Raw genomic sequence first — 23451 nt, forward strand, 5'->3', positions numbered from 1 at the left:
TATTTAATTCTTCAGTTTGTCTTTGCGTTGGGGTATTTGTATAAGCCCATGTTAAATGACCTTATGTTTTGAACGTACAGGTTTCTATCAGAAGCTTCCATTTGATGTGTAATGGGCAGCCCCAGGAGTCAGAGTTATCTGTAGGAGTTGAGGAGAGACTAGTTGGAGGGAGAAATGGCTACCATGGGATGTTGATGCGGTAGGATCCCTGGTTTAGGGAAGAGGTTGGGTGCACAGTGTTGTTGCTGCCAGTGATCCCTAGACACTTAGACGAGAGTCATCCTGGGGTGGGATGGGGGTTATTTGCAGGCCCAGTCCCAGGCTTGCTGAGTGGGTGGGAAGGGGCCTGGCCATCCACACTTGACTGAGAACCACGGGGACTTCTGATGCAAAGCACAGTTTGGGATCCCCTGCACGGGTATACTCTAAAGATTCTTCTAGACTGGAAATTCTCTAATTCTTTGACACTTTAGTATTTAGAAGATGAATCATTCCAAACAAAGGTAAATATTAGAAAGAAAACAGAGGCACCTGGGTGACTTAGTTGTTGAGCGTCTGGTTCTTGATTTCAGTGCAGGTCATGATCACAATTCGTCAGATCAAACTCTGCATCAGGCTCTGTGCTAGCAGCCCAGAGCCTGCTTGGAATTCTCTCCCCTCTCCCTGCCCCTCCCCTGCTTACTCTCTCACGCTGGCTCTCAAAATAAAGAAATGAACATTTAAAAACGTTTTAGAAAGAAAATAATTTGGGGGCGCCTGGGTGGCGCAGTCGGTTAAGCGTCCGACTTCAGCCAGGTCACGATCTCGCGGTCCGTGAGTTCGAGCCCCGCGTCAGGCTCTGGGCTGATGGCTCAGAGCCTGGAGCCTGTTTCCGATTCTGTGTCTCCCTCTCTCTCTGCCCCTCCCCCATTCATGCTCTGTCTCTCTCTGTCCCCAAAATAAATAAACGTTGAAAAAAAAAATTTAGAAAGAAAATAATTTGGTTTTAATAATTGGGTAACAGTATATAGAGCTATTTAAAAAAGGGAAGATGTCACAAATGACTCCACCTTAATATAATCATAATAGTACAGACATTAAGTTTTATTATGAGTCTTTGAATATTCATTAAATGCAGTTTATTCAGATTTATAAATGATTACAGTTACATCAACTGTTTAGTGACATATTTTATACATGAACACAATATATATTTCAAATATGGTAAACTTTCAGAATCGCACACCAAGTTTCATCAGCTTTAAACCAAATAATTTATATGTACACTAAGAACATTTTAATATAAAGCTTTTGTGTTTGTTTATATTGGCCATCTCAAAACCACCTCAAAATATAACCCATGTTTCCACAAATAGCGCTGAATTTATTTTTACCCAGCCAAGTACTTCTGCTGAGAATAACTAAGTTTGTCAGATTTTATGCTATTATTAGATAATTTATTAAAATGTTACTAGTCTCTTTTTGGTTATACAGATGACAGAGAAGTATCTATGCTCATATTACACTATTACTACATTTTAAAGATGGTAAAACCTTGCTTAAAGTGTTAGTAATTTTTATTTGGCTTTTAAACACTGATTTACAAATGCGTACTTGAGTTTCTGTTTCTGAGAATTTGGGTTACAAATGCTTTCACCTACATATTTTGTATTTTTTCTAAATTACATACTTTGAAAGATTTCAAGGTATAAGAATTTGCTACGTCAGGTGAAGAATGATTTGATTAATCTACCTGAAAGATTCTCCATTGCTGTTAAGTGTCCATTAAGCATTTGTCTAGATCTTGGCATAATGTATTATCATAACTGTAATCTTAGGGCAAGTGAATTAATCTGGTGAAAAGCTTAGGCACTCCTATTCCTGGTTTTCTTTTTAAGTAAAAGAATAAAATGGCAGAAATATATTTTACATTAAAAGAATTCTTTTAGATCTTATACTTTAAAAGTTTAGTTATGGATTTTGTTTGTAAATGTGCTTTTATGATTTTCATTGTAATTTTATTTTACCATCATTATTCTTTTTTGCTTTGGTGTTTTGATTTTGGATGATTTAGATAACTATAACCAGAGAAGGCATCTTTGCTTGCACTAGAATTTTCAAATGAGGGTTAAAGAATGCATTTTGGTTTAACAACTTGAATTCAAGTTATGTCATAACCTGTAAATTTTTAAAAAGGAAGAATACACATCAGTTCAGTACTGATAAATAGTCCTATTGTTTTGTAGCATTACTAGTAAATAACCGTTTGTTTTTCTGATTATAGCTTGGATGATGGCCGTGTTTAATAAACAGACAAAAATCCTGGTATCTTGCCAATATAAGACATTTGAGATGTCAACACAGCTAAGGATATGCTTTTGCTGGTGTAAGGGACTATATATCTTAAAGTTTAATCTGCATAAAATTTTACTCTGGCTCTTAGCAAACTACTTTTCACCTTGTACCAAAAGTTCTCATAAAGCAAAATTGGTGTTTCAAAGCCATCTTTTTTCTCTATTGATCTATATGACAATTTTGTGTTCCTATTAAAATTATTTTGGTTAGAAGAAGAATGAAGAGCACCTTGCAAACCATGTACAGTTCATATTGTTTCCAGAACCATCAAGGAAATGCATAATTTATTAAATTATTTTAATCATTGCAGTGAAGATCATATTAAAATATATTACATATTTCCTTGCTTTCTTAGAAGACACTAAGAATAATTTAATCTCTTCTTGATGCCAAAGGTCAATATTACAAACATTAATTATTGCTCTAGAGGCTATTTGTCCCATAGTGCGAGCATGAGTCTGTTGATGAGATTCTTTTTTTTTTTTTTTTGAGAGGGATACAGAGGGTGAGTGGGGGAGGGGAAGACAGAGAGAGAGAGAGAGAGAGAGAGAGAGAGAGAGGCACAGACTCCGAAGTAGGTTCTAGGCTCTGAGCTGTCAGCACCGAGCCCCACGCAGGGCTCACAAACTGTGAGATCGTGACCTGAGCCCAAGTCGGACACTCAACCGACTGAGCCACCCAGGCATCCCTGATGAGATTCTTTAAATGTTTTTGTCCTTTCTGTAGATTTCTCTCTCTTCCCTTTCTATTGATTGTTAACTCTGTCCTTGGTAGTCTTTACTTGTCTTTACTTTCCTTTTGCAATTATTTGCTTGCAATTAGTAGGGGAACCTCATAATAAAACTTGTTAAAAGTATCAGCTAAAAGGGGCACCTGGGTGGCTCATCAGTTAAGCGTCAGACTTCGGCTCAGGTCATGATCTCACAGTTCATGGGTTCAAGCCCTGCGTTGGGCTCTGTGTTGACAGCTCAGAGCCTGGACGCTGCTTTGGATTCTGTGTCCCCCTCTCTCTGCCCCTCCCCACTCACACTCTGTCTCTCACTCTCAAAAATAAATAAAACATTAAGAAAAAGAAGTCTGTTTTTATTTATTTTTGAGAAAGAGAGTGAGCATGAGTGGTGGAGGGGCAGAGAGAGAGAGGGGACAGAGGATCCCAAGCAGGCTCTGAGCTGACATCAGCAAGCCTGGTACGGGGCTGTAACTCATGAACCTTGAGATCATGACCTGAGCCAAAGTCAGACGTTCAAGTGACCAAGCCTCATGTCTTCTGCTTTTTGCGCCAATAGCTGGAACCTTTCTTAGCTAGAGAAAATGAGATGGTTTATTAGACTCTTCCATGAATTTTTTCTGCCAGACTTGTGTCAAAACAAGTAGTCCTGGAAAAAACAAGACAAACAAAAAAACTCGTCCTGGGACCAAACCCCATGATAACATTGATAATGCTTTGATAACACAGCCAATCACACTGATGAAGCTTCAGGCACTGGTCAGAATGAACCACTTAGGTTCATTCAGGTGAGTTCAGGTCTTCTCCTGCAGGACCCTCAGAATGGCTTGCAAAAGGCAGGGCTCATTAACCTCAGTTAGCTAGACAGACCATGAGTTGCTGATTCGTAATTGGTGAAATAATCCCCAAATTTTATTGTTAAAATAATCACCAAATATTCCTACCGATGTCCTGCTTTGAGAAAGTTCAGTATATACCCATATTGAAATTTTGTAAGTTTGCAACAGATAAATCTGAGGAAGATTAGTGCATATACAATCAAATGATGGCCCAGTTTTTTCCACCCCTCTTTGCACTTCTGTGACGTGGGCCTGTGTCTGAAGGCTGTGCTACCAGCCAGGGTTTCTGGTTTATCAACAGTCTCAGAGAAAAGGAATCCACCCCTCCCAGCTCTTACAAAGGACTTCCTCAGGGAGAACAAGGGAAACTTCTTTGGCTCCTGTCTGGGAGGTTAATTGGTCCAAAATCCATGGTACGACTAATCACTCCAGTTCCCATACACACAAAAACGGAGACCGAAGCACAACGTTTCCGTCAGCTCGATGCAGTTTGAAAGCTAAACTTTAGCATTAGGTAAAGCCTCTATTAAAAATGGTAACCCAAATTCAATTAAATGACAAATCTCATTTAAGAAATGTGCACATATTGTATGCTCTCTGGTGTAAACTACATTTGGTACAAACCAAATGTACAAACAGATGGGCCTAGTAACGCAGGGATGAGCAGGGTCAGTATCAGCCTTGCAAATCAGGGCCTGCCCTAGGAGGTGCCTCTGATGTCACCATTGCTGCATTTAGCATCTCCGCAAAATATGCTTGGGTTTGTTTTTTGGAAGAACATGAAGGGATTTTCCCCATTTCTTCTGTAAATATCTACTGGGCAAGAGATCCAGTAAAATGCCTCAAATGAGATTTGTATGATGGGCAATTTTTTACGGAGGTCATGGTCTAAAAAGAATAACCTTTATCTACATTCCCATCACATGCCCATTGAGCAACTGACTATCTGACTCTCTCCATTTGAGATATGGCCAATTTCTTGTGTTTTTTTTTGTTTTTTTGTTATTGTTGTTTTTGTTTTTGTTTTTGTTTTTTTTTTAAACAGAACATCCAGAGGCAGGACCCTCATCAGAGCCTTCAAAAACACTGTCTGGGAATTGCCCGACATGTCCTTGCTTGTGCTGCTTTTAAAGTCATGCTTCTCTCATTCCATTTAGACTTCTTTTAGGGTAAGCGATCATGTTCAGCCACGTACGCACAGCGAGCACTGTCTGATTTGGAATGCTCAGGCATCGTGGTGTTGACAGTGAGACCTGGAATGTCTGAAGGGTATGGGCTGAGAGCACAGACATCTGCCATTTTCTCGCTGTTCCTCTGTGATGCAGCCACAGTCATGCAGCAGTCCAGAGATAATGTGACCTCTCTCTCCCCTCCATCTTTTTTGGGGCCAGTGAGGATTTGTTAGGGAGGCGCCTCCACCCCTTCCCCTGGAGCCTTTATATGGTAACTTGGCTCCTGGCTCACCCTCTTCCTCCTGCCTGGCAGGAGCATGCCCTGTGGCTGTATTCCCAGCCCCTCTGCAGACACATTCCCACTGCTAGCATTTGGCTGAGCTTGCTCCTTTTTTCAGCCTTGGCCTTGGTCTGCACCCCTGACCGGGCGGGCAGCACAGTAAGCCCTTAGCTAGTTCATTCTTTCCAGCTCCTGCTGCTTTGCCCTTGTGGAACTGGCTCTACCCCGCTCAGCACGGAACCCAAAAGCCTGACTTATGTCTTCGGACTTAAGAACAGAACAGAGCACAGTGAAATTCTAGCCTCGCCTGGTGCTTTTGAGGGATAGCCACATCCAGAAGCATATAGTTGGTGCTCAGGAAATGGCTGCTGATGGAATGGATAGATGAATGGAGGCATCAAGTATAATCTCTGCAGGTTTTTAAATGCTCCTCTACTTAGATTCTGGGTATTGAGTCACCAGCATCCCAGATCCTGCCATTTTGTATGGTTCAGCACTTATGCAAACTGCTGACCCACTTTCAGCACCGCAAGGTTAATTAGCGCTTTTGCCGTGGTGCACTGTGTCTTCCAGATTGGTAAAGTTTATCTGTTCTTCAGCTCACCTGTATGTTCAATTCATGTTGAGGTTTCGTTCGAAGGTGGGAAGTTGGGTAAATGTTGTAAAATTGCAAATCGTGATTCAGCTCTCAGATCCAGATTGCATGAGAAGTTCCTAACCACATTTTAAATTTTTTTTTTCAACATTTACTTATTTTTGCGACAGAGAGAGACAGAGCATGAACGGGGGAGGGGCAGAGAGAGAGGGAGACACAGAATCGGAAACAGGCTCCAGGCTCCGAGCCGTCAGCCCAGAGACTGACGCGGGGCTCGAACTCACGGACCGCGAGATCGTGACCTGGCTGAAGTCGGACGCTTAACCGACGGCGCCACCCAGGCGCCCCAACCTAACCACATTTTAAATGGGGCATCTTGAAAATCTTTCTAAAATGTTTTCTTTTACTTAGAAGTAGTTCTCTCCTAAGTAAGTGGAGTCTGATGAACATAGTTTATTCTTTCTGTGATAGTTTGATGTAGTTCCTTCCCTATGGTCAACATTATACACACCAGTTATTTTCAGGCCAGGTGGGAAGGGTGTGGGAAATGAGGAGGAATGTGTTCACCTTGGCTGGCTATGTGCGGGGAGTAATAATGTCAGGTAATGCAGAACTGGTCACATGGGGCTGGATGGTGCATTGGACACTGGCTTTGACATTTAACAGGCAGTGGATGTTTTTGAGCAAGGAAATGATGTAAGAGCTGTGCTTCAAGAAGTGGTATTGACAGTGAGGCGCCTGGTTGGCTCAGTCAGTTGAGTGTCTGACTTCAGCTCAGGTCATGATCTGACGGTTCAGGGGTTCAAGCCCTGTGTCGGGCTCTGTGCTGACAGCTCAGAGCCTGGAACCTGCTTCAGATTCTGTGTGTGTGTCTCTCTCTCTGCCCTTCCCCTGTTCATGCTTTGTGTCTCTCAAAATTAATAAACATTAAAAAAATTGTTTTTTAGAAAGAAGTGGTATTGACAGGGGCATCAGGGTGGCTCAGTCAGTTAAGTGTCTGACTCTTGATTTCAGCTCAGGTAATGATCTCAAGGTTTGTGAGTTCAAGCCCCATGTCGGGCTCTGTGCTAACAGCACAGAGACTGCTTGGGATTCTCTCTCTCCCTCTTTCATTGTCCCTGCCCCACTCATTTCTCTCTCTCTCCCTCTCTCTCTCTGTCTCTCAAAAATAAACTTTAAAAATTTTTTAAAAATTAAAAAAAAAAAGAAGTGGCATTAACATTGATCACAGAGGGAGGATCCCACCAAGGGTCTGTGACAGGAGGCTACAGACAGATTAACCAGAACAGGCATGGGAAGGAGGCGGTGGGGGGAGATTTTGAGATGGCAGAGCAAAGGGAACTCAGTGACTGTTTGGTGAGGGGAGTGAGTAATCAAAGATGCCTGTAGGACCAAGTCTGAGGGATCTGGCAGATGAGGGTTATGGTGAATGAGGAGTTTGGGAATCCGTGTGTAAGCACAGATGGCCAAGGTCCTGCCTCTTTTCCTCACCAGGGTTGGACTTTGGGGCCAGCAAGCCCCGTGAAGCCTGAGTCTCCACATCTCTGGGTAGAAGGAGAGCCTCCTTCGCTGACTTGAGGCCAGTCTCTCTCACATGGACAGTCACATCGACAACTGCTGCTATGGGAGCTTGCCGGCCGCTCAGCCGTGTCCTGCTCCTGGCTTTGTTCCAGTTAAAGCAATTTCATTTACAGCAGTGAGGGGCCCATTGAGACCGAGTAACGTGCTGGCTCCCAAGGGCACAATATATTTGAAACTAAAGAGAATATCCCACCGGCTATAACTGGAGGGTACAGTTGAGGTCAGGTTTCTTGCAATAGGTGTACCTGTTTGTCTGAGTTCTGGTTGGCCGTAACTGTTGCTAGGCTGACTCCATTTTTATGCAAAATTTGAAAGTCAGTATGAACTAGTTATACTAGACTGACTTCTTAAAAAAAAAAAGTATGTCTCCTGATTCATCTTCATTTTGCTGTTTCCAAACTACAAAAGCTGTTGCATATATATATATATATATATATATATATATATATATATATATGCAACATTGTATTACATTTGATAAAAATGCTCTAAAAGTTCAGGGGTGATTTATAGGTGGCTGTCAGATACTGTCAGAGAATAAAAGAGAGTATCTGTATCTCAATGGAGAATTGTATACCGATGAAATAATTTCTGCTATGGAGTCAGTCAGTGGTCTCTACAAATCGCTGGTGTTGGCCTTTGTCTAACTTTTTCAAGTCTGTATAGAATGTTTAGTTAAGTGGCGTTTTGGAGACTTGCAAAAGATTGGCAACAATCCTTAATCTCTCTTTGTGGACCAGTGAATAAACCTCTCTATGACACTGTCCAAGGCGGTCCTCTGCACGGCGCGGGCCGCCCACGGTGAGCCATGGGGTCTTGCAAAGCCCTCTTGCTCAGCTGGTGTCCTGGGGCCTCCAGATGAGTTAAGATCGGCACTGGTGTGGGGATAAGGAAGCACCACCTCTGCCAGCCTCCCGGGAGACTGCTGCTATTTTGGCCTGTTCCACGTTCCCTAGATTTGCAGAGAATAGATTTGTGAAAGGGGGTGGGGGGGAACGAAAAGACGCCCGAGCCAACCCTGAGAAAGAGGACAGAAACAGTGAGCGTAGCAGTTGCTGGAAGCTTGGTGCTACAAACAGCGCAATCTGCCACCCCCATTTGTTGATCCCGCGTGCCATCCTTCAGTTGGCCCTGCTGCTGCCAGGAACCACCCCCTCCTTTTTCCATCTGAAGGCAGGGAGAGAGGTACTGTGGCAGTGTTAACTCTTCCTGCCCTAAAGCCTAGAGTTTCTTCTTCGTGCAGCATATGCCATGGTAGGATCCATACAGGTATTAGAATAAGAGAACTGCAGAAGTCGAAGGGGCCAAGGGAATTTTCTGAGAAAAGCAGCACTCAGCCTTCCCAGATTAGACCACATGTGACCGTGGAGGGAGGAAACTTGAGTTTGGAAGAATGATGATCTCTAAGGAAAGCTGCCTTCGCCTCCAGCCTGGGATCTGGTCTGCATACCTGGCAGACCAGCAGTGATGGGTAGAGATGGTACAGGGCCAGAGACACCTGCTGAGTTCTGCTAAGGAGGAAAATAAACATAGGAAGAAGAGGCCTAGGAAGAGGGAGAAGGGAGAATAGCGTAGCATCCTTCAGAAGGCAGCTGTGATGTTTTACAGGGTAAACTGATTAGTCCTCATATGAATGAGCAAAGAGGATGCAACCACTTTTTAAGTTTTTAAGGAAGTCATTCAAAATCACATATAACATCTTTCCTGTCTTGCTTCACATGCTCCTGAGGAAATGAGGGAGGAGCTCAATCCGGGGAATAGCATGAGGTCCAGCAACGTCAAGAGACTAGTGTTAAGTGCCTGAGGGAGGTGACTACGGGTAGAGATTGGGAACACTTTGTTCAGATTAAAGGGCTACAAATTATGACTTTTAACGAATTTGCATATCTAAATGCTTGGGACGGGGCCGGCACGTCATAAACAGTGTGTTCATTCCTGCTGCTGCTGCTGCTACTGCTATTATGGTTGATTATTAGAATTTTTCAGAGGTAGGAGTCATGTAGAGTGTCTTTAATCAGAAATTATATTATCAGAGTTTATGCAAAAAGCTCATATTCCTCAGCTTAGAAAATATAAAGTGGAATATCCTTCGAGGAGCCTAATTCTTAGAAATACCCTCTGCCCTGGTTGGAAAGGGTTCTGCTTCTTCTCTCTGGGTGTGTCAATGGTGGAGGAGGGCTTTCCGTCCAGAGCCCAGGGAGGAACCTCTGCCATGGGGAATTATGTGAAGTAACCGCCGCCTTTATGTGAAATGATGAGTGTCATAATGAAATTGTGTGTCCTTATTTAAGATTTGAGAGCCACAGACTTCAGCATTTTTAGGGAACTGCCTGGTAATCAGAGACAGACAAGGTGAGCCCAGTACCCAGGAAGGGGACTGTCCCAGGTACTTTCTCAAGACCCGCTCCTTTTCGCCTGGCTAATCTACTCCGTCCTCCCCTCCATATATCTGCATTTTATACCTTTTTTAATGTTAGACTCAAATTCGTTGGAGGTCATTTTGCCAACCCCCACCACTGTTCTCTGGGCATCCTCTGATCTAAATTTCTCGGAGACTGTCGGGTCTGTCCTGCACAGTTAAATGCCACTAACATGTTACTGATAGTACATGAAAGCGGTTCCGAGCAGTGCCTGAATCATTCCTCATGATTTGTGCTTTACCTGTTTTGTCTCATTTACCCTCAATACAGTACAATACGATACAATACACTACAACACAATATTTCCCCCATTCTACGAATGAGTTAATAGAGGCATAGAGAGGCTAAGCAAAGTCACATGTATGAACCAGACTGCCTGGCTTTCAAGCTGGAGATTACAATCCCTTTCCGTGTCTAGCTTCCTGCTTGGCCCTTTTAGTCTTTGCTCTTCCCCCACGCTTGTTAGCCTTGTCTTCTCAAATAGATTCGGAGCTCTTCAGAGTATGGTGCCTCACCCTGTTTCTTCGAGCGTATTCTCCCAGGCTCCCAGCATTCAGAGTTCCCTAAGGGCTTCAGGCGAGCGGTGGGCCAGGAGCAGGTTCTCCTGACCGGGATGACCGGGTGCCATGGGCTGCAGGCTGAGCTGAGGTTTTTCCCAGTGTGAACTCTCTCCTGGACCCGCTCCAGTTCTTGCTGGCGTGTCAGCCTCCAACTTTCTTAATGTTGACAAATGGTTCCCAGCTGCACAAGCAGTGGCCTCGCTTCTTCTCGGCCAGTGCCAGGGAAAACTTTTCTTTCAAGAACAAGCAGCAACAAGTTGGTATTGGCAGAGGAGCCCCAGGCAAATCCCATTTTGTCCTTTGCCTGTGACCTTCCACTCTCTGCCACTGACAGTCCCTGTGCTGCCCATCCCCCAGCCCCAGACCCATCTAGACCTGGCTCCCCCATTAAAACAGGTCCGGGCTTCTGCCCTTTGTCCCCAGTCCTTAAGTCTGCTAATTACTACAGATCTGATCAACAAAGTCCAGTTTATAGGGAATCCCTCCTGGTGACATATTTGGGTTTTAAAAGGAGATAACTCCTTGACTGCTCCGCATATGGGAAGGCAAAGGAGATCCTTAAATGACAGGCCATGTGGGAAGCAGGGCTTGGCTGCAGAAATGACTCTGGATCAGGAGAATCCTGGTTTCCAATCCTGACTCACCTCTCACTAGCTGTGTGACCAGGCAGCTTGTACGAACCCCAGTTTCTTGCCTGTCAAATCGCACAGTGCCTGGCACAATGAGAATTAGCACCCAGGTCAGTGGTAGCCCCTTAGTGAGTGTCTCTGTAAAGTCTCTTCCTCCCACAGGAGTTTCCTCACTCTCCGTGGGTATGGGTGAGGCCAAGAGTACTCATCTGTCTGTCGTTGTCGAATTAAGAACATAATTATTTTTTGCATTCTGCTTAGTTGTAAATTGTTCTCAGCTTGGGACTTTAAGAAATATTTATTTATTGTGAAATATAGTTTATACACAGAAAAGTACATGAAACACACATGTGCAATTTAGCAAATAGTGATAAAGGTGTCTCCCGTGTAACCACTACCCTGATCAAGAAAAACAAGTGATGAGGTTTTGGGGTGATAATGGGTCAATGGCCAAAAAAGAATTCTTGGCGACGTCTTTGGTGCAAAAGGGTGATTTTATTAGAGCACGGGGACAGGACCCATGAGCAGAAAGAGGGGCGCTGGGGTTGTGAAGAGTGGCTCCTTATATGCTATGGGGCTGGGGGAGGTAAAGTCAAAAGGGAACTTTCCAAAGAGATTTTCATATTCTAAGGACTCACAGATTACTGGAGGTCTAGCTATTGTCAAGCTAAGGCATTAACATTAAGACAGTAGGGAGTTCCTGGAGAAAGGTTTTACTCTGCCTGCCTTAAGTGTGTGTCAAAGGGCTGCAGGTTATAAGGAAATCTAATTTTATCTGCCATTTCCTTCTTGCCTTTGTTTCCCACATCACTATGGAGGGGAGGTTGATGCTGGGGCTCCAGGAAACTCAGTCTATAGGTTTCTGGAGATTAGGCTGTTGATAAGATTGCCTTTGTCTTCTAATTTACTAAGATAGTTGTGAACTGATGGAGACTTTATCAGTTTAACCATTTGTTTTTGGTCCTTTCCTTTGTCCTTGGGCAGCCTGGATGCCACACACATCCCACCTAGGAGGGCTGGGTAATGCTAGACTGTGCTTGGCCCTCAGTTTGCCTTATGTTCCCTCATCACTAAGTGGTGGCTTTATATAACACAGTGATTTGATTCTCAGCTGGGGCTGATTTTGCCCCCAGGGGACATTTGAGCCTTTTTGGTTGTGGCATCTGAGGAGGTGCTCCTGGCACCTAGTAGTAGGGGCCAGGAATACTGCTACTAAATACAGCCCCCCAACAGCAAAGATTATCCTGCCCCAGATGTCTGAGTCAGGAAAGCCTGCTGTAACACAATCTGATTAGCCATTGTGCAGAACACCTGATTTTTAGAAACACGATGCTTCAGCAGGAGGTGAACTTTTAGGAAAAGATTTGGGTGCTCAAGAAACCTGTTAGTATCAATACTTAGATTTACATACCACAATATCAGTAATCCTATGCCACTCAACTAATTGTTCTCCAGGGGGTTAAACAAACAAACAAAAAAGAGCCGGCCAGAATTTCAGATGAAGGATCTGAAGTTAATAGCCCTTGCTAATAGTATCAATCGGTTTGTATTCTTTCATTGTTGCCAAATGCTTTTAATCTCCTCTGTCAATTTGCACCAGTCTTGGGACTCAAATACTAGACAAGTTAGTAGAAGCCAGATGTGTTCCATTTTGCTATTAATTAAGTCGTGAATAAATTAAATACTGTACCCTTTCCAACAACTTGTCCCAGCCCCTATGCACTTGTAATGGTCTTCCCTTTATTGCAGGATTTAGTTGTCCGTATTGTCTTTATTCTTGGCAACCTGACAGCGAAAAATCACCAGGCTCGTGAACAGTTTTCCAAAGAGAAAGGGAGCATCCCGACCTTGCTGTCGTTATTCCATACATTCTACCAACTGGACCTGTGCGCCGAGGAGCAGGCGGGAGGAGCCCAGCAACCCAAGGTGCAGAGGTCGCGGGCCCCCGCGGAGGACGTGCTCATCAAGCTGACCCGAGTACTGGCCAACTTAGCCATCCACCCTGGCATCGGCCCGGCCCTGGCCACCAACCCGCACGCCGTGGGCCTGCTCCTCGCCACGCTAGGTAAGGCTGCTCCCAGCAGGGGAGACAGTTCTGTGGCTCCGGTGCCCCTAGGGGTTTAGTGGCACCACTGGCTCCCTTTAATGAGCCTTCACAGCTGCAGGAAGGAAAATTCCTCCACTGTGCAGAACTTCCTCAAAGGTAATACAGGTAATATTTTTTAAAATTTGTGAAAAGAGGGGCGCCTGGGTGGCGCAGTCGGTTAAGCGTCCGGCTTCAGCCAGGTCACGATCTCGCGGTCCGTGAGTTCGAGCCCCGCGTCAGGCTCGGGGCTGATGGTTCGGAGCCTGGAGCCTGTTTCCGATTCTGTGTCTCCCTCTCTCTCTCTCTCTGCCCCTCCCCCGTTCATGCTCTGTCTCTCTCTGTCCCAAAAATAAATAAAAACGTTGAAAAAAAAATAAATAAAATGTGAAATGTTTAAAAAAAAAATAAAAAAAATAAAATTTGTGAAAAGAAAAGAAAAAAAGAAAAAGAAAAATTGTTACTGAATCCCACTGAATTGTACACCGGAAAGGGTGAATTTTATGGTATGTGAATTTTATCTTTTTTTTTTTTTTTTTTTTTTTTTTTTAAGTATACTGGAGGCGCCTGGGTGGCTCAGTTCTTTGAGTTTCCAACTCTTGATTTCTGCTCAGGTCATGATCCCTGGGTTGTGGGATGGAGCCCCACATCGAGCTCAGCTCTGAGCATGTAGTCTGCTTGGGATTCTCTCTCTCTCTCTCCCTCTCTCTCTCTCTCCCTCTGCCCCTCTTCCTCGCTTGCATGCTCTCTCTCTTTCTAAAATAATAATAATAAAGTATACCAATCAAATTACCAAAGATTGGCCAAACTAACCACAAAGAGTTTAAAATCCTTAATTTTTCCTGGATTAGTCCATGTGATTAAAGTTTATTTATATTTTTATTTTTCAGGCTTTCATGGTATCTATAATTATGGCCCCCAATCATTTGTGTCCCATTTCCCCCCTTTATTAGCCATCTCACTCTTCCATAACAAAATACCACAGACTGAGTAGCTTAAACAACAGAAATTTGTTTCTCATGGTTCTGGAGGTTGAAAGCCCAAGGTCAAGGTGCCTGCCAGTTGGGTTCCAGATGAGAGCTCGCCTCCTGGCTCGCAGACAGCTGCGTTCTCACCCTGTCTTCACATGGCATTTCCTCAGAGTGTGCACTCAAGAAAGAGAGAATGATCGCAATCCCCACCCCCCCTCTTTCTCCCCCTCCTTATAAGACCACCAATCCTATGAGATAAGTAGTCCACCCATATGACCTCATTTAGCTTTACTTCCTAAAACCCCTATCTCACATACAATCACATTGGAGGTTAGAGCTTCAACATGTGTATTTGGGGAAGGGGCTGCATTTCAGCCAATAGTATTCTGCTCCTGGCCCCCTGCCCAAAATTCATAATCTGTTCTCATAGTAGGATTAGTACCTTATAAGAAGAGACACCAGAGAGCTTGCCCTTGCTGTCTCTTCACCATGTGAGGACACAGCAAGAAGGCGGCCATCTCCCAGCCAGGAAGAGTTCTCACTAGAACCCAATCATGCTGGCATCCTGATCCCAGACTTCCAACCTCCATAACCGTGAGAAAATAGATTTCTGTTATTTTAGCCCCAAATCTGTGGTATGTCGTTATGGTGGCCTGAGCTGACTGAGACAGATGCACCTTTTGAGTATTAATTATTGGGGGTTCAAATGCTTGTAAGCACATTTAAAGCATTATTAACTATTTACTTTTGTGGGGCTAAATGCACATAAAGTGCTTGGTGCTGTTCATGATATATGCCTCATAGCTGTGAATGCCTACCCTCTTGCCCCTGATGTCAGTCACTATTCCTTCTGGCCAAATGTGTAGTCCTACAGAAGGTGGTGATACAGAAGAGGTACCCCCACCCGCCTTTTTTTTTTTTCTGGACAAGCTAATGAATTGTCCTACCAAGGCAAGAGACAAAAAACAACAGATTCCCAAACACGGCCCATGGTCTAGCACCGTCAGTGGGGGGTAGCAGGAACCAGGGCTCCTAACTGGCATTGCTACATCTACCAAGAGATGAGTCTGAAGGCTGAGTAGAAGGCAGGGACAAAATGACTAAGGGCCTTATATGCTAAATAAAGAGTTAATTCCTTCACTCATTCTTGCATCCAGCAATTATTTATTGAGCACCCCTATGTGCCAGATTCTGCTCTAGGTGCTAAGAATGCAACAGTGACTAAAACAGATACATCCCGTCTTGTGGAGCTTCCATTTTAGTCCTAGAAGACAAACATTAAACACTGAGCAGGTCAGGTGATTATATGTGCTATGGAGAAGATAACAGTAGGGTAAGGGGAGGGGTGCTTGGGAGATTCGGTTGAGTGTCCGACTTCGGCTCAGGTCATGATCTCACAGTTCGTGTGTTCGAGCCCCCTGTCTGGCTCTGCTGACAGCTCGGAGCCTGGGGCCTGTTTCAGATTCTGTGTCTCCCTCTCTCTGGCCCTCCCCCACTCATGCTCTGTCTGTCTCTCTCAAAAATAAATAAACATTAAACAATTTTTTAAAAAGTAAGGTAAGGGGAAGAGAATAATGGATGCTGTTTTATATAGGGTGATTAAGGAATGTGTGCTCAATAAGGTGATGTCTGAGCAACAACCTGGAGGATGTGAAGAGTGAACCAAGTGGATAACTGGAAGCAGAGTATATTCTAGACAGAGGGAGTAGCAGCAGTACAAAGGTTCAGTCAGGATCATGTTGATATGTTAAAAAAAAAGGGGGGGGGGCAGGAAGACCAGTGTGGTTGGCACTGGGGACCTGGGGGCTAGAACATCAAATGAGGCCAGAGACGTCAAGATTAGGGCTGCCCAGGTAGGGCCTGATGCTCACGTAAGACAAGTGACCTTAGCTGACTTACTATTCAAGGATCATCATGTTAAGGATGGACTCAGGGAGGAAGCTGGAAGAAGAGTAGCTAGTTAAGAGGTGAGGGATGGGCTAGGTGGTACTAGAGGAGGTGAGTAGTGATCAGAGTCTGCGTGTTTGGAGGGCAGCACTGATAGGAGTTATGGATAGAGTTTGCCCCCAGGATCGTTCTGTTGTGAGGTGGAAGTGTGGGGAACAGACTGGTAGTGTGGGGAACAGACTCGCAGGGTGGAGCCCCCAGAGAGCTCAGGAACACGGCAAACCAGTGGGGGTGAGAGAAGCTCAGCTTGCTGGTGTGTTGGCACCTCCACTTTACTACAAACACAGGGCCTAGATCAGCCCAATTTGTCCAGACCCCCTGGCTGGAGGGACCGAGCTTAGAGTGTTCTAAAACCTGGCCAGGAATGGTCCTCTGCTTTGGATGCACTTCCACGCAGGAAGCATCCTGGGAAATAAAGCAGCAAACAGTGCCCTTGCACAGACCTTGCCTGGGACAGTGGCTTGTCCCTGGGGCTGCTGTTGCTGCAGTTAGGATGTCGTTGTTTCTGCCCCTGCAATGAGCCTTTGATACCCTTTTCCTTACTGTGTTTCAGAATACAAGTCAATTGAGGATTGCGAGGAGCTGGTGATCAATACTACAGCCACAATCAACAACTTATCTTACTACCAAGTGAAGAATTCCATAATTCAAGACAAAAAGCTATATATTGCTGAATGTAAGGTTCAGTGTTGGGTTTGGGTGGATGAATATTTAACATTTTGACTCTATTTGCTAAACACAGACCTGGTGGCATTCCTATTTTCTGATTTCTGGTACAGATATCAAAGAGCCTCGTTCAATTCTAAGAAATTGGAATATGGGGAAAAGTTAGTGTCCAAGTTCTTGCTAAAGTCTCTTACAGTTTGTGTTTTATTATTGCTTTAAGATTTTGAGTTATCAGTATTTAGTATAATACTGGAGCCTAATAGCCTTTAAATTAAAACTTAAATTCACTGGTTTTATTTCTCTGGTCCCCAAACCCAGTGCTCATAAAGCTTCTTGTGAGTAATAACATGGATGGAATCCTTGAAGCTGTGCGTGTTTTTGGAAATCTCTCCCAGGACCATGACATCTGTGATTTCATTGTGCAGAAAAATGGTGAGTTAATGATACTCCGTGTTCATCAGCATGTACTTCTTGCCAATAAACAGCTAAGCAGTTCTAGAGCTTGGGTCATGACAATATGATGCTTGTTTCTGCTTTGGGATGCGTAGTGCTTGACATGCCGTTCCATGCATGTGGAAGGCTCTCCACTCGATATGCCAGGATAGATCTGGTCAGTGTTCTCAGGATTCCCCTCTCCCTTGTGCATGGTCTTCCGAGTTCTGAGATGGTGTGTGTGTGTGTGTGTGTGTGTGTGTGTGTGTGTGTGTAAGGGAAACAATCTATAGTCATTATTACTGTCCATGAGAATGGACTCAGTTGACATTCTCCTTCACGTACTAGAATGTCCATTACAGCCCTACTTGTAATAGCAACAAATGGAAAAAACCTAAGTGTGCATACATCATGATATGTTCATGCAACAAAAAGTTCTACATCAATTAAAACAAATGAACTAGAGGTTCGTGGATCAACATTGATCAGCCTCAAACATAATATAGGAGCAAAACAGCTAGTGACTGGAGGGTATATACAGAATAATGCCATTAATATAGGTTTTAGAACATGCATAACGATCTTGAGTATTGTTTATGTAATGTATAGTCATGATGTAAAGGTACAAATGACATTTGGAAATTGTAAACTCCACACTTAAGACAGAAGTCACCGTTGGAAGGGAAGGCATGCCCAAAGATATGAAATTGGATCTGTAACATTTTTTTTTAAGTTTATTTTTTTTATTTTGAGGTCGGGAGGGGCAGAGAAAAGGAGATAGAGAATCCAAAGCAGGCTCTGTGCTGTCATCCACGGCTCAGTTCCAAGAACCATGAGAATATGACCTGAGGCGAAATCAAGAGTTGGTCACTTGGGGCACCTGGGTGGCTCAGTCAGTAAAGCGTCTGACTCTTGATTTTGGCTCAGGTCATGATCTCACGGGTTTGTGGAATTGAGCCCCTAGTCCAACTCTGTGCTGACAGCGTGGAGCCTGCCTGGGATTCTCTCTGTCCCTCTCTCTCTCTGCCCTTCCCCCCACTCATGCTTTCCCTCTCTCTAAATAAATAAATAAACTTAAAAAAAAAAAAAGTCCAGGGGTGCCTGGGTGTCTCAGTCAGTTAGGCTTTGGCTTTGGCTCCAGTCATGGTCTTGCAGTTTGTGAGTTCGAGCCCTGTGTCAGGCTCTGTACTGACAGTTCAGAGCCTGGAGCCTGCTTCAGATTCTGTGTTTCCCTCTCTCTCTACCCCTCCCCGACTCATGCTCTGCCTCTCTCTCGCGCTCTTAAAAATAAATAAACATTAAAAAAAATTAAAGAAAAAAAAGTCAAATGCTAAACTGACTGAGCCACCCAGGCACCCCTGTAACATTTTATTTCTTAAGCCGGGTGGCAGGTACACAAGATAACCACCTCTATACATCTCAAATATTTCATGTAAGTATAATACCTAAAACTTCCTGATTATCCATGGTAGCAAATTTAGGTAATACAGATATTAAGGGGAAAAAGCAGCAGCAGCAAACTGTCACCCATAATCTCACTCCCCCAGAGATAACTGTTAACGTTTTGGTGCATTCTTTAGACTCTTAAACACACACATGTATGTGTCTGACCCATCAATGGGACCAAAGTCAGAACAAGATGGCCACCTCTTAGGTGATAGGGCGGAGGCAGAACACACTTTATCCAACCTCCCCCAATCTTTTGCCCAGCCCCTTCTGGGGGTATAAGAAACCAGGATAGATGGTTCCATTTCCCAGGTGTAAAGGAGAATGGTTCCTAGAGGTGGGAAGCCTGTCTTGCCCTGAGCTGCCTCCTACCCTGAAAGTCCTGCCTTGCTACAGGCCAGTTTCCAGCCATCTGAGCAGTTCTTTTACAAGCCCTGGAAGACTTTAGAGATCTCAACAGGAGCCTACTTCCCCCCCAGGGTTCTGTATTTAAATTTTTTTTAATGTTTATTTATTTATTTTTGAGAGAGAGAGAGGACCAGTGGTGGGAGGGGCAGAGAGAGAATGGGACAGAGGATCTGAAACAGGCTCTGCGCTGACAGCCCTTTGCAGGGCTCGACTTACCAACCACAAGATCATGGCTTGAGCCCAAGGCAGATGGTTAACTGACTGAGCTACCCAGGCACCCCCAGGGGTTGTGTATTTAAAGAAAATTGCTGCAAAGGTTCAAAGGGGCCCTTGAGAAGAATCAGATGTTAGAGATGAATGTCACCTGTGTGGTTGGAATTTGTGATTTTTTTTTTTTTTCCCCCTTTCTACTGGAAGGGACTATATCATTGCCCTGAGGAGGGAACTGCTGCCTGGGTCAGATGCAGCACTGCTGGGGGACCAAGGACTTGGGGGATGGGGAGCAAGTTCTAGATGCAGTGGATGTTGGCAAACCCACAGCTGGGCATGAGTAAAGCCTTAGGTAGAATGGATTAAGTCCCCTAGCAGAGTTTCCGGTTTTTCGAGCCACTCCCCATTTCCCCCTTTGCCATTTATAATCTAAGGTACAGCTGGGAACCCTGAGCCTTATTGGTCCACATTTGTTCTCTGTCCTCCCAGTACACAAGTTCATGATTGCACTGCTCGATGCTAAGCATCAGGATATTTGCTTTTCTGCCTGTGGCGTTCTCCTAAATCTCACTGTGGATAAAAACAAACGTGTCATCCTAAAAGAAGGAGGTGGCATTAAAAAGTAAGTTTCAAGGCATGGAGTCCTGACTCTCAGATGTCAGAGGGAATGGTTTCCCATGGAGCTTGGGCCCCTCTCATCACTCTTCTGGGGTGGAGGTATTTCAGCATTTGGAACTGCCAAGCTACGGGCTGAAGAGGAAATTTAGGTGCCACTGGACTCTTAAAACCGTTCAGAAGTAGGTTATTGCTACTTTGTAGCTACTTAAATTTATAGATGTGAAATGTTAAAAAAAACCACTGAATTACATATAATACATATTAAATAATACAGGATGATCGTCATTATGCTAAAAATACAAAAATTAAAGAGATTCTGACCAATAACTTTTCTTTTTAAGTTTATTTATTTTGAGAGAGAGAGAGACAGCTTGAGTGGGGGAGGGGCAGAGAGAGAGGGAGAGAGAGAGAATCCCAAGCCAAGTTATGCACCGTGAGATCATGACCTGAGCCGAAACCGAGAGTTGGACGCTTAGGTGACTGAGCCACTCAGGCTCCCCACTAACAACTTCTTAATTTGACTTTTATTGACTTAGGTTGGTGGATTGTTTAAGACATTTTGGTCCTACCGATTGGCAGCTGGCCTGCTTGGTTTGCAAAACTTTATGGAACTTCAGTGAAAATATCACCAACGCTTCATCATGTTTTGGAGATGAAGACACCAACACATTGTTAGTCCTGCTACCATCATTTTTAGGTAAGACTCCAGACTGTGAGTCTGTGAGTTTTATCAGAGTAGGAGAAATGTTCTTTTCTGTGACCAGCATGGGTAAAGATTGGTATGTGTTTGAGTAGCTGTGTAAATTTGGAAATATCTGAGAAGAGGCAGAATGTTATTTACAATGGGGACACAAGGACTCCAACTCATTGGATTCTGTCATGGTTTTTTTCTGTGGCTTTTCTCATTTTTTTCTTTTCTGAATTTTTTTATAAACTGCCTAAATACCAGATGTGAGCATAAATTATTGGTGTTTAAAAATATATAACATTGGAATTGATAAAATATGGCTAAAAGTTACTCTCAAGTCATGGTTTTAATGGATCTATACATTTAAAAAAAATTTTTTTTTTCAACGTTTATTTATTTTTGGGACAGAGAGAGACAGAGCATGAACGGGGGAGGGGCAGAGAGAGAGGGAGACACAGAATCGGAAACAGGCTCCAGGCTCTGAGCCATCAGCCCAGAGCCCGACACGGGGCTCGAACTCACGGACCGCGAGATCGTGACCTGGCTGAAGTTGGACGCTTAACCGACCGCGCCACCCAGGCGCCCCTGGATCTATACATTTTAATTAGCAACTATGTTATGTGGAGGAGGGTCTGTGAAATTATTTGACATTGCAGTGGGGTTCAGACCATTGAAAGGGAAGAAATCACTGATACAAATCAAAGGAAAGGATAGTTTATGTTAAAAAAAAAGTTTTTTTAGGAGAATTTTTTTCATTCTGGGTTAGGTCTAAAAACAATGACTTAAATAAGTGAATGTTTTCAATAATCCTTTTTCTCAAAATGGAGACCATGTCTGTACCATTGCCCAGCCACCGTGTTGCATCTGCAAGGCCATGTGGAAGCTCTCAGTGTGGCTCAGAAGCTGTGGATTCCAATGCTGGTGTTTTCTTGTGGTGTGATTTGACCAGAGAATTTCAGGACCTGTCTTTTCATCTCTGAGATGGGGACATGATAACCCTAGCCCTGCTCTGGGGAGTAGTGAGGATCAAATAAGCATCTGAGTGCATAATGGAAAGACCACAGGGCCCATAGCACACCGTTCTGAGTTTAAGCCCTTGCTTTTGTCACATATAAACTTTTAATGTTGGGCTTAACCTCCCTGAATTTATATTTTTTCATCTCTAAGCTAGGGACCATTGATGGGCACTTTGTGGAGTTGTTAGAATATAAAGGAGGAGACATTGTACAGAGAGCCTGATAGAGTACCTGACACACAAGGAGTCCTCAAAACAGGGCTGTGAAAGTGCTTTGTAAATGCTAAGTGTTGTAACAATGTTATTAAACAGGAACTCAGAACCAGAAGTTACTTGAAAGAATCAGGATTGCTAGATGGATGTGAAATTTGCTCTTTTCAGGTAAATATAATTTTGTGGGTGTAAGAGTAAGAAAAAAAAATGAACATGATTTTAAATCACTGAGGTTCACAGTCTGCTCTGGTAACACTGAGCTTTCTCAGGTTGCCAGGAGCAGAAGTCTGTGCTCAACTTGCCTTAATTCAGTTCTCAAGTGGGGCAGAACATTGGAATTGGGTGTGGAATTTAAAAAACACACACTCTTGTCCTGGCCCCATCCCCAGGCATGCTGATTGAGGAACTCCAGGGTGAGGCCAATTGTCTGTGTTTTTTTCAAAGTTCCACAGGTGAGTTTGCTATGCAGCCAGGCTTGAGAACCCCTACCTGCTCAGTGAAGGAGTTTCAGGGAAGGGTGCACAGGGAAGAAGGAAGCCAGGAAATAAGCACATTGCCCAAAGCCTGCTGGAGGGGCACTCAGGACCTAGAAGGTCGTTCCAGATGAAACCAGAGTCCCTGAGTGACCCCTTCAGTGGCAGGCCATCATCTGCTCCACCCTGCTTGAGACTCAACTCTGCTCGGTCTCTGCTGTGATGCAAAAAGTCCCTAGAGGCTCCTGCTTGGTCATGCTTCAACTCTCTCGAGGCTTCTTAGTGCTGCCCTCAGCATGTGTCTCCTCCGTTGTTGGCACGTCTTTCTATGTGTCTCCTGTTTGGGGAAGAGGTGTGGTTGCTTTCCTGAATCACTCCCTTGGGGTGTAGGGCTTTCAGGGCTAAGGCAGCAGCTGCCTGTACCACAGCCTACCTGTGGCTTCCTTCCCTGGCACATAGGTCCAGAGCGGTCAACCATAAATAACAAAATGGTGGGGACATGTTACATATGGGCCCCTTTGAATTTTTTTTTAATTAAAAAAAATTTGTTCTGAAGTTTATTCATTTTTGAGAGAGACAGAGTGAAAGTGGGGGAGGGGCAGAGAGACAGGGAGACACAGACTTCGAAGCAGGCTCCAGGCTCCCAGCTGTCAGCACAGAGCCCGATGTGGGGCTCTAACTCACGAACCATGAGATCATGACCTGAGCCGAAATCAGGTGCTTAACTGACCGAGTAACCCAGGTGCCTCACATAAGGGCCCCGTTAAACCCCGTGTGGGCACGGGCAGCTTCTCAGCAGAATGCAGTACCCGGCAGGCACTTCGTTCTAGTAGCCCCTCCCTCAGACTTCCCTTAGAACCAGGGCAGGCTTCTCCTTGTGCTTCCCCAACCTCTGAGCCTTTGCATGTGCCTGTCCCAGCCAGGTGCTGCCCGTCCCTGCAGACCCTTCTCACACAGCTTTTCAAGCCCACAGTGTAGTCATAGGAAATCTGTACTTCTTAAATAGCAATCGTGAACTGTGTAACTTCTCCTGTGTTATTGTTTTGTTAACTTTTATCTTGTTTCCCCACTCCAACTGAACCACTTTAGGGAAATGATATTGCCTCATATGAAGTAGGTCCTTGATAGATGCCTGTAGATTGGC

General features: G+C 44.3%; 1 protein-coding gene across 3 annotated transcripts in view; it reads left to right on the top strand.

Annotated features, from left to right (window-relative positions):
- ARMC2 (armadillo repeat containing 2) overlaps positions 1–23451 on the top strand; it is a 107878-nt gene that overhangs the window by 78020 nt on the left and 6407 nt on the right. For all 3 annotated transcript variants that reach the window (XM_040474326.1, XM_040474327.1, XM_040474328.1), the window contains 5 exons: positions 12887–13202; positions 16692–16814; positions 17123–17236; positions 19790–19922; positions 20455–20615. In XM_040474326.1, coding sequence (XP_040330260.1) covers positions 12887–13202; positions 16692–16814; positions 17123–17236; positions 19790–19922; positions 20455–20615 — 847 coding nt within the window. The remainder of the gene's footprint in view (positions 1–12886; positions 13203–16691; positions 16815–17122; positions 17237–19789; positions 19923–20454; positions 20616–23451) is intronic.

The sequence above is a fragment of the Herpailurus yagouaroundi genome, unplaced genomic scaffold (assembly GCF_014898765.1).
Source record: "Herpailurus yagouaroundi ecotype Mexico unplaced genomic scaffold, PumYag 139, whole genome shotgun sequence".
Classification (NCBI taxonomy): domain Eukaryota; kingdom Metazoa; phylum Chordata; class Mammalia; order Carnivora; family Felidae; genus Herpailurus; species Herpailurus yagouaroundi.